The 11,825-nt window shown below is 36.1% G+C and overlaps 2 protein-coding genes across 2 annotated transcripts in view; both read right to left on the bottom strand.

Annotated features, from left to right (window-relative positions):
- Positions 1 to 407: 407 nt before the first annotated feature.
- Positions 408 to 6,630, bottom strand: LOC117118642 (Golgi-associated plant pathogenesis-related protein 1-like). The gene is made up of 4 exons (XM_033263305.1): positions 6,462 to 6,630; positions 3,171 to 3,392; positions 2,143 to 2,220; positions 408 to 1,607 (listed from the first exon to the last, which is right to left on the bottom strand). The coding sequence occupies exons 1-4, from the start codon at positions 6,514 to 6,516 to the stop codon at positions 1,447 to 1,449; spliced, it is 516 nt and encodes a 171-aa protein (XP_033119196.1). The 5' UTR covers positions 6,517 to 6,630; the 3' UTR covers positions 408 to 1,446.
- A 2,227-nt stretch (positions 6,631 to 8,857) lies between these two features.
- LOC117119104 (high affinity cGMP-specific 3',5'-cyclic phosphodiesterase 9A-like) overlaps positions 8,858 to 11,825 on the bottom strand; it is a 17,555-nt gene continuing 14,587 nt past the window's right edge. The window contains exon 15 of the mRNA XM_033263918.1: positions 8,858 to 10,479. Within this exon, the coding sequence (XP_033119809.1) occupies positions 10,366 to 10,479 (114 nt within the window). The 3' untranslated portion in view covers positions 8,858 to 10,365. The remainder of the gene's footprint in view (positions 10,480 to 11,825) is intronic.

Below are 11,825 nucleotides of genomic sequence, written 5' to 3'. Positions count from 1 at the left end.
TCGATTTTTGCATTTCGACTTTATTATACCTTTAAGGCCTCATATACGAATTTAAAAGTATCATAACAATATAATGTAAAAGTATTTTCATGGTTTTATTAAGGATATTTTTATATTATATTAAATTTGAAATATGAAATGTAGCATCAACAATAGTTTTTGTCCGTCTGAGTCATTATGTGAGTGATTATTCAACCCATCGAGATTCGAGTCTCACACTGTTTGATCAGTGGCGTATCTATGATTCTTAAGAAGGGGGAGTGGAGAGATCGATGAATCGATGATAAATTAGGCCTAAGAGGTGGCGCTAGGTCTCAAAATTTAACTACTTGAGCGTGATTTTTTTTTTTTTTTTGCTTCGGAGATTTTTATAAGGTTCTTCTAAATTAAATATTCGAGCTTTTCTTGGGGGGGGGGGGGGCACCCATAGACACTCCACTGTGTTTGACCACTATTCGGTTGCTCTCATACTGAGACATGAGTTTGGATATAATTCTCACTCTTGGAATTTCTTGTAAATAAAACGATGTTTTTTTCAAGGCATATTGCAAAGTTATCAATATTGAAAAATTGAGCTTTAATAACACTTATAAAGATAGTATAGAACATAAATTGGAAGTATAAATGAACGATAATTGCAAAATGCTAGTTAAATGAAAGAGATTGCTAAGGAACGTGAACGCACCTCTTGGAATGAACTTGAAAGGTTACGGTATTTGACGAAATAATACAATAATACGCATACGGTACTTTTCTTACCATTTGAATTAAGTGACCTTCCTGCTTTTTGGCTTTTTTACTAGACCTATTAGTAGGTTTAAACATTATTTTTCATTAAAATACTGTCTAATTTAGCTATTCCAGTATTTAGAGACTCGCATATAAACAATATGAAACGTTACTAAACAAAACGGGTTCCTCACGAAGCTAATTTGCATAAATCTAATTTGCACTGTAATTCGTAGCTTCGTTAGGTACAGTAATTCGCAGTTTACTGTAATTCGTAGCTACTGTAATTCGCAACCGGAAGTTGGTTTGTATTTACTGAATTATTTTTACGTTTATTTTATGCCGATAAAGTTTGCAGTTTTGGTACTAATTCGAACAATTATTACTAATCAATCATCTATAATGCGTAAAATAAATGGTAAAGACGCAGAAGTATATACAAAGAGAATTTAGGCGAGTAAAGCAAACAAACACTGACGTAAAATAGAAAAATATTATAAAGATAAACAGATAAGGCCCCAAAATAGTTCGCATTGTGGATGACCGCATATTTATCGCATCCCTAAAGTTGTTCTAAAAAATCTATCTTACAAAAATTGGCCAGATTACTTTTCTCACAAAGAGTAAGTCAAATATTAAAACCATCCCTTTTTTGAAAATTTCGATTCACGGTCAGATATTTTCAGAATGTATTTCCAAATATCATTCTTCATAGCTCTAGCTTCTTGGACGAAAGACGTTTTCTTTGAAACGACCTATGACATTTCCGGGAGGGTCATAGTTGAAGACTGCGTACACCTCATTGGGCTTCTTAGAATTGATGGCCATGCCAACGCCAAGCCGAACACTGTCTTTCCAGACGACTTGTGTGAAGTGACCTGTAAAAAGATGGACACTATCATAATAAATTTAGGCCTACTGGTATCAAAAATAAGTTAAGTAGGCCTAGATAGTAGACTGAAGACTAAACATATATTTCTTAAAGTAAACACGTGCTGCAGAACAACCAATCAATTATAGAGAGGTCAGAATGTTTACATTTTAACAAGCATAAACAAAATTAGTATATCAGAATTAAAATTTGACGTCAGCATCAAACACGTAAAAATGTAACTGTTGTAACGCGCTGTTTCACAGCTAATCGATGAAAATGTTTACATTTTGAAATGACATAAAATAATGAGCATTATAAGTTGACGTCAGCACTTGAGAAAGCCACTTTTAAGGTCTGTCAACATTGTTAAACCTTGTGACAAATAAATGTGGTATGCCCATTATTTGGGCGTATGCCCATTATTTGGGTGTATATGACATCATCACGCTCATAATATATTTGCACATCACACAAATTTGTCATACGAAAGTTAATAGTGTGGACATAGATTTAAACCAATACGCGTCATTGGAACGTACCTGTGCCTTGTGTGAACTCGCCCTTGTTGAAATCATATTTAGCTATTTCGTTATAGAAACTTTCCACTGCTTGTTCACCTAGGAGAAAATATTAAATATATGTTGCCTGTGTTAAGCTAATCAATCTTTAAAAATATTAAATATCTAATTGTTTACTTTATATTAAGGCCAACTCAGACAGCGTCGACCGACGCAGCCCGACCCGATTTATCGTCGGGGACAGTCTTAAGCCGTCGTGAGAAATATTAAACACGTTTAATATTCTACTACGCGACTGCCCCCGACGCACACCATCGCGTCTGCGTTCAACTCACACAGACCCGACGCGACAACAAATCGCGTCGGGCTGCGTCGGCCGACGCTGTCTGAGTTGGCCTTTACGTTACCGGTATTAGATTTTAATTGGAAATCATTATTGAGCTAGAGGTTTTCTTCCTTTCAAATTTGCATTGACTCATAGTATACGTTCTTATATTGTTTATATAGACATTTTAATCAATATAAGAATTGTTGTAGTTGAAATTGTTTCAAGCTGTTTTATTGGAGACTTGTAACTTGTGTTATGCATTTAAACGGATACTAATTGTTATTATGGTAATGAAATAGACAATAATTTAGTTTTGCGTCAGGAGAATCAAATGTAGGTGTGATTTTGGCCAACCTGACGTGAAAATGTACTGAATACTCAGTACGTATGAAAACACTTTCTGCGAAAAAAAATCGAAAGTTGTTCTCGGTTGGGACTCGAACCCACGATTTCCAAATCTGTAATGTTTTCGCAAGTGTCTCACACAGGCCTACTGAGTATTCAGTACATTTTCAAGTCATGGGCAAAATTACACTTATAAATAATATTTATATTGAGATTTATTTACGGTATGTGCACCGACAAGCAGTATTTCGTCATTAAAGTAAACTTTCAAACCCCGTTTAGAACACGTCGGTTGCCCGTCATATACTTCAAATAATCTAATATAATGATTGTTCAGTGATGATTGGATTGGAATTCCATGATACGTAGTTCTTACCACTCAACCCATGGAGGCCTGATGAGTTGTAAAACCAGTAAATATTTTCGCCGTACTTGTTGGATGATCGATGCTTCTGTTGCCCCGACTTTGCGCACCGTTCTGCCCACTTTTGCGCGTAACTATTCATCTTCCCCGCTAGACGTAGGGGTGGGGAACCGTGTTTTACGCGGTAGTTATTATGCGCAGTCAACGCCTCTCGTCGAAAGCGATCGCGTCTGCCTGAAATGATAAAAATAGCAAGTATAACGAGTAAATTCTACGAATTTATATGATGTAAAACTTTTAATGAATTGGTTCTAGAAAAACTTAAGAGTTATAATTAAATATGGTTATACAGTAACATACAGTACACAAATACAGAAGCCGACGGTGATATGCTAGGTTGCCGTTCCACTGTAACAGCTGGCAATTAGTCGCAAATGTGTAAATATACATCGATTAATGATCTATTTTTGCACAAAGGAGTGTATTCATACTCGATGATTTAACGGGAATTAGTTATGAAGATGATCCAGAAGGAACCGTATTGGCGTTGCCGAGGAAGCAGAGGAATCTCTTTGTATATTCACTGATCTTCTAAACTTAGACATAATAGAGTACTTATATATTATGAGACGGCGTTTATGGTACACACGTGATCGCATCATTATCAATTTAGAATATATAAGTACGGATAACGTAATACACATTAGAACATGTGGTAATATAGTCAAATTATGAAAGAACACTGAAAAAGTCATATTACCGTCAAAACATACTTGGTATTTATTTTTAAAATCAACTATTAATATAATAAACCGTATTTTCTTCCTGAGATTTGCAAGCTAATTCAAACATTATCAATTAATTACTCTTAAAAATTGAATTAGTTGTAGGCCTATAGTTAAACATAAATCAGATGCAAATAGACAATTCGATATTTAACTTTACTGTGGAATATTAATGCGTTCAATATCGATTGATAACACAGCATAGGCCTATGCCTAGATGTACTAACAAATACACCTACTTGCTCAGAAGGTGGATAACCTAATACACATGTGAATTACGATATTTTCTCTTTTTTATACAAATGTGTATACAAAGTACTGATACAATTAATATTTTGTTTAATGAAGTAAACCATGGTCCTAATAAATCATTTAAGGTATATAAGAGCAGTCTAGAAGTCTTGAAATGTGGGAGGGGGATGATGGGAGGTGGTCGATGATCAGTTGAAGGACGCTAATTCGCAAATATATGGTGATTTTAACCACTTGAACGTCATTTTTGGTGGAGGGGGGCGCGCAAGTAATTTTCTGGGGGAGTGCGCCCCCGCGCTCTTCCCTAGCGGATACGCCTCTGAATAAGAGTAAAACCGTCACATTAATGCTTTGTTGACAGACATGAAGACGGATAACGTAATATGTTGTACATGATTTGCATTAATATCCCTTTTCTCGGTCAGTGCATTCAACGAAACTAGCACTTTGCAAATGCAACTGCATCTTTTTTTGAAAGTTTGAAAGTGCGAGCGGACATTCCAGTCCGGGCAGGTTCGTCTACACTTAGCAAAATGCTTTCTGCCGGTATCCATAATTCATCGATAAGTTTTGGTCATTTAAAGCATGCACTGCCAGCCGGTTCCATGAACATGATATTCTAATCATTATCTGCACTGTCATATTATATGCCATGATTTTACCAACATCGGTGTAGGCCTACTCTCGGTAGTGATGAAAGCCACTGGAGCGTGGGAAAATGGGTCAGAAGGTCACTATTAATCTGCCTGATCACGAAATTCACAATATGAGGAATATGGATAACTTAATATACATGCTTAACGAGGTCGCTACAATTTTTGCAGTTTGGAATATTGTTGACCTCAGATGATTGTCGATGTCTCATGGAATTGTATCTGTTCAATTCACTAACACGTTATGCAAAATATTCATCAATAATTCAGCTATGAGGTTTTATTTTACTGATTTATCCATTAATAATGCGGATAACGTAAAACACACGTGTTTTGAGGAAAAGCATACTTGATTTCAAACTTGTTCATTAATATCATATGTCTTACAAAATAATGTGTCATTATGATGTGTTAAGGCATACCCTTCAAGATAATACGAATACCAAAGTAAATTAATTGTTATTTTGAAACAAATTACCATCAAATATTAGGTGAGTGCTTGGGAAATTGCAATTATCAACTTTTCCGGTCGTTCGGGCTCATTTTAATGATTATAATACAATAATATATATAGTAAACTATGTCTGAGTAGAGTTTACGACGGTGCACCAGAATAAATAGATATTCATGGATTCCAATTACCGGTCGTATTACGTTTTTTCAAGTAAAATAACAGTGAAATGAATATTGGTCTCGTTTTTCGTAGAATAGCCCATATACAACATTAAAGCTGTACCGTATTTACATGTGGGCCTATCTATAAAGTTAAAACATTGTGACAATGTTTGTTGCTTTTTGGAGGATGGGGTTACATATTTTCCCAAACCAAGTTCAATTCGGGTCATTATAGACGTGGCAAGTAGCTGAGGCATGAAGCGGGTAGATGAACAATAAACAGAGCTATAGCCTAGACGGTTGGGGTAAAATCATAAGCTAAGAAAACATGAGTGCCAAACAACGAATGGAGTTGTATATACAGTATATACTGTACATGTATATGTTGCTGCGTAGCACTATATGGAATACATTATAAATAATCACGTAATGGTAGAAACAGTGCTCAAATCAGGGGCGGATCCAGAGATGTCCAAAAGGGGGGGGGGGCGAAATTTGGGCCGAGGGCCGATCGAGACAACAATGTCCCAGGGGTTTTTGTGTTCTAGACGCCCGAAAATAACATTTGAGGCGTTGTGGGCTATCATTTTTTTCTTTTTCTTTCTTTTTTTCTTTTTTTTTCTTTTTTTACCTCCCCAAATCCGCCCCTGCAAATAGAGGAACAATAATGATGTAAACATCGTATCGGGCATGAAAAAGCTTCTTATCAATTGTTTGAAAAAGTTTCCCTGGCGGAACTGAATACACAATCTCCCACTGTCGAGGCGAGTGTCATACCGTACGAGTCACATACCGTACGACACTCACCTTGACCAAAGTTGAATGAAATAGAACGAAGAAATCCCTTTTACATTAAAAATAAGAAAAAAGATAATTAAATACCAAGTTCGATTGGCTTACATTTACCTATTATACCATAGGCAGCTGCATATATAACTTACGACTGCCGCAATGTATAAGCCTACATGTATCCTTAAAAAGATTCTAACAACTTTTACCTCTGCCCATGGAGGTATACCTCCATGCTTTGTCTGAGCTACAGCATTGACCCATTTCAACACAATATCTTCCTTTTACAAACGCTGTTTTCTTTAGAAAATCCCACACTTGTAGTTTTCCAACTATAACGTATGTGTTCTTTATTCACCCAAGTTCAAACAACACCAGATCTCTGCTTGCTTGTGCATGATGACAGGCCGCGATTGCGACCGGCTTCATTCCGAACAAGGTTAACTAATGTCAATTATTGGCGTAAAGTTGCAATACTAGATGACGTCATATATACGCGTTTAGTTGTGATATTATTTTTACTTATAATATATTAAGTTTAAGTTTAACACATAGCCTTTCCTTTTTTGCCTACAATCAAAGATATAATGAATGATAACATAAGTAGACTCTATAGTTTTCAAAGTTTCTTTTTTTCTCGAAGTTTATTTGTAACAAAAATATGAATACAGTAGAAATACAAGGCCATATATGGTCATAAGATTCAACTATGATCGTCTAATCAGAAAGTAGGTCTAGGCCTATCCCTGGTTTAAACTGTGCTCCGGCACTATGGTAAAGGTAACATTTGCAACATAAGTGTAACTTTAGGGCTTATCATATATATTTTGCAAACTTTGGCATAAAGTGGACCGCATACAATTTCTTATACACTTCCAGTATTTATAGCAGGAACTATAACGTAGATTCCTGTGTCGCAATACCACCATACAAATCATAATAAACATCCTGTATTATTAGTATTTCATAGCTTCATCCATTAGTATAATATAGGCCTATACAGTGACAAGTAGCTGAGACATGAAGCGGGTAGATGAACAATAAACAGAGCTATAAAGCCCAGGCGGTGGGGGTAAATAGGCTAAGAAAACATGAGTGCCAAACAACAAATGGGGTTGTTTTCCCGACTAAACGCCTTTATAGTATTTAATTTCAAAGTCAGTTTATTTAACCCTAACTAAAGCCTCTGAAATAAAATACCAATAAAGCCAACCCTACTATTGTGCCAATAGGTCCATTTAAAAAGGACAGGTTACGTGGGCGAACTGATCCCTTTAATTCTCTTGACCCCTCCTAAAACATTTCAAAAACAAGTTGGCCCATTTTACGCAAAAATATGAAAAACCTGGACCCATCAAGTTTACCCATTTTAGGCTAAATATGAGAAATATGGACCCATTTTTCAAAAAGTTGACTCATTTATGCATAAAACTGCATAGCATAATTTGGACCCATTTAAAAAAAATGTGGGCCTATATGTACCCATTAGAAAAATCGTGTGGGACTGCCCCAACTGTCCCATTAGCTGGCTACGGCATTGCCTATTTTTGTAAGACCACGACACAGGATACTGCAATAGAAGGCTTAATTCATATTCAAGACAAAGTACTAAATGTTACTTCACCAACTTTCTCTGCATTCAGCGAGCAGATTGACAAGTCTTTATGAACAATAACATCACACGTTTGGCAGCATTTTATTGGATGATGCAAATTACCGTGCACTTAACAAACGGAAGAAAAGATATGGTACAGTACTGTATCCCTAGTCACGTCATAGTTTATAATATTATTTATTGTTTAATATATATAATATATACACACTTACAGTATCGTCACCGACATCACAAAGAGGCACCAACTTCAAAAATCATATTTTTTCAATTTTTTTTCTTTTGACATTTTGATTATGTACATCAAACTTTCACTTTTCACCTAATTTTTAAAAGTGCAACTACACTATTTAGCCTGTCTCTTATACACATCTAGATGTGTATAAGAGACAGCGCTGATTTCTTTCGAATATCCTTAGCGCTCCCACACTTGTAGTTTTCCTACTATTCGGAAGTGGTACTGTAGCGTATGTGTTCTTTATTCCTCTAAGTTCAAACAACACCACATCTCTGCTTGCTTGTGCATGATGACAGGCCGAAGGCGTGCGTCGCGACCGACTTCTTATCGGACGAGGTTAACTAATGTCAAGTATTGGTGTAAAGTTGCAATACTAGACGACGTCATATATACGCGTTTAGTTGTGATATTATTAAGCCTATGGCAGCATGTAGTTAGTAATAAACTTCATTTTATCCTGCTTATTATTTATAATTTGGAATATAATTATTTCTATCAATATACAATATTTGACCTTCACCGCAACTTTTTTTACTTATGATTTATGAAGTTTAAGTTTAACATAGCCTTTCCTTTTCTGCCTACAATCAATGATATAATGAATGATTACATAGGCCTAAGTAGACATAAGTATAGTTTTCAAAGTTTCTTTTTTTCTCGAAGTTTATTTTTAACAAAAATATGAATACAGTAGAAATACAAGGCCATATATGGTCATAAGATTCAACTATGATCGTCTAATCAGAAAGATGTCCACGACGAAAAAAAGTGGGCGTGGTCGGGCGTCGCTCAAAATCTCCCGAAAGTGTTCCAGGGGGCCGAGCCACGAAAAATATGACAATTTAGGATTTCAAAGGCTTTTTTAATCGGTTTTGGGTTCTAGTAGAAAATATATGTACATTTTTTCTCTCCGACGAATTGTGGTTTTTCTCCCCGACCGGGGGCTCTCCCTGCCCCTCGACCTGCCCCCTGACACCACCCGGTGGGGGGGGGGGGGGCGCAAAAAAGTATCGTTTAATTACGATTATTTCCTCGCTTTGAGTATTAAGAATAACCTTTCTTCAGCAAAAACCAAATTATTAACTGGTGAAAACTACCTAATAGCAAGGCTCTAGATATTGTTTCCGGAGTACTGTAACCTTTGGTATTAGAGCACTCAGCACGCCAAGATACCTTTTGCCAGTAAAGGAAACCTACTAGACGTACAGCCCACCACTTTGCACACCGCAATAATGATTGTAGTAGTAATAGTAGTAGGCCCTGTTTGCTTATTAACGTCTCGCCCTTGTACAAAGTTCAGTTAATACTGGCTTATGAGAAACTTAAACTACCGTACGTAGTACAATAATACAAACGGATTCGTACAATTCTCCGAGATGTGTGTAATAGATAGAGCGGCTATCAATGATTGAATCAATGGATGAATGACTGGTAGATGAATAGAAAGTGAGTGGTGATGGGGATCATGATCATGATGACGATGATGGTGATAATGATGATGATGATGACGATGATGATGATAAATATGACGTTGATGATGTTGACAATAATATATATTTATCTATTAATAATAACGTTGATTAATATTTTAGGTGGAATAAAAGCGAAATATGTGTACACAATAATAAAATCATAAGTTATGTACAAAAATATTACCAGAGATGTCACTTTTCTATATTTAGCTTTAAACATTTAGACTATTTACAGCGAATTTTCTCTCCAAATGTATTTACATTATACTAACCTAAGGGGTTACCACATTAAAAATGTAGGCCTATATGCATTCATATCTTAGGTTTACATCATTAATTTGCTATTTATTTTAAATGGGCAAAGCAGGTACTTTATCTTCTATTCCTAACCATTTTAAAATTTTAACCTTTGTACAATGTTAATTAACCTTAACCTATAAATTTCTAACCTTTCATGGGGAAATGTATTTGTTTTATATATAAGTGTATATATATATATATATATATATATATATATTATATATATATATAGGCCTATACACTATTTTAAACGTAAACAAACATCTGGAATTTCAAACCATCTAGTTTACTGTGCTTGACAATTTTATTGGATTGCATCAACTTCACTAACACATCCCAAAAACGTAGAATTTACTTCATTTATACTTTTTTTTATAATTCATAGGTTGCCGTTTGCCGTATTCATTCGGACTTCCCTCTCTGCAAGCCTGTTGGCCTATGTGCCTACAAGTAGATAACGTGAAAGTTCGCACGACCGCGCACGTGCATTTTTAAGCTATTTGTTCCGATGACTTCTTCTGGTCGTCTGCTTGTTTGATGTCTTCATAACGGTAGAGGGAGTCGTTCAGTGTCTCGACCATGGTTTCATCGAGTTGCGGGAATAGCTTAAATTAACGAAATTATTATTATTATTATCACTATTGTTATAGTTTTCGATGTCATTGCTTTCAACAAACAAATAGGCAAACAAACCAAGCAATGATTGAACGAACGAACTATCTAACAAGGGCAGGCTAAATAATGAACAAACGAAAAACTTAAAACAAGGTTAAACACAAGCAAACCGACAAACGAAAACGGGACACCCGGATAAATGAACAAATGAAAGAACGAAGGGACAGATGAACGAAGATACAAAGAAAGAAGAAATAAACAAATCGTCAACGACACCACGAAGACACACAAACTTCAAAAATCATAGTTTTCATTTTTTTTTCTTTGAAATTTTGATTATGTACATCGAACTTTACCTTTTCAACTAATTGTTAAGAGTGCAACTACACTATTTAGCTAATTTGAAAAAAAATAGATTTTTCGTTTTCACGAACAGACACAAATTTCAGTGGGTTATAAGAAGACGCACGTGCGGCGTTGCTATCGTTGTGATCAGGTTAATGAGGCCTGTCTGAGGTAGGGCTAGACGTAAAGATTAAATTCCATAACTTTCCTAGGCATAGCGGTAGGCCCTCCCTACTTGCAGTATAACCGGGAATAGACCTATACACATGCACCAAGTCTGGAATTGTAAAAACATAATGGTTTTAGCAGGATAAACCTAGTATTTAGGCCTATAATAACCCTTGACTACAATGGTGAAACATAGGCGAAAACAAAGTTTGTGTCTGACAACGGAGTGCGTAGGCCACAGGTGGACAAAGTGCGGATCCCTCCCCCACCCCCACGGGCCGCCGCATACGGTCCGATACGATTTTTTTGCGGACTGCGAAAATGAATTAAAAACCCTATGTGCGGCCCGCCAAAGCAACATTGGCTAGAAAACACTATGTTTTTTACGGCCCGACACCGATCATATGTAAAAGTAACATTAAAACTGAGAATTGTGTAAAAGCAGTGCTTGGAGGTTTTTGGAAGCTCACTAGAAACATAAAAGTTTGGGTGCGGCCCTCGATGTTAAATCAAACATTCACTTTGGCCTTCCGACCGAATTTTATGCCCAGCCCTGGCGTAGGCATACAGCGTGTAAAAATAGATTTTCGTTTTCACGAAGAGACATCAACTTCGCCGTACGCGTAAACAACCTATGCTGGGTAGGTCAATATTCTTATCGTTTTCACGAACAGACACACACTTTTCACTCTAATTAACAGGTTAATACGGAAGCTTAAAGTGACCTTCCGCGTTTCCGAGTTTCCAAGATAATTATCATGGAAACATGGAATAAATACTTATTAAGACGTCTTTCCGAGATAATTTATCTCGGAAAGACGGA

Source organism: Anneissia japonica, unplaced genomic scaffold (assembly GCF_011630105.1).
Source record: "Anneissia japonica isolate Jap-2015-1 unplaced genomic scaffold, ASM1163010v1 scaffold7370_len818893_cov191, whole genome shotgun sequence".
In the NCBI taxonomy this organism is placed as follows: Eukaryota; Metazoa; Echinodermata; class Crinoidea; order Comatulida; family Comatulidae; genus Anneissia; species Anneissia japonica.
Note: the sequence above shows the minus strand (reverse complement) of the source record. Positions and strands in the feature narration are given on the sequence as shown.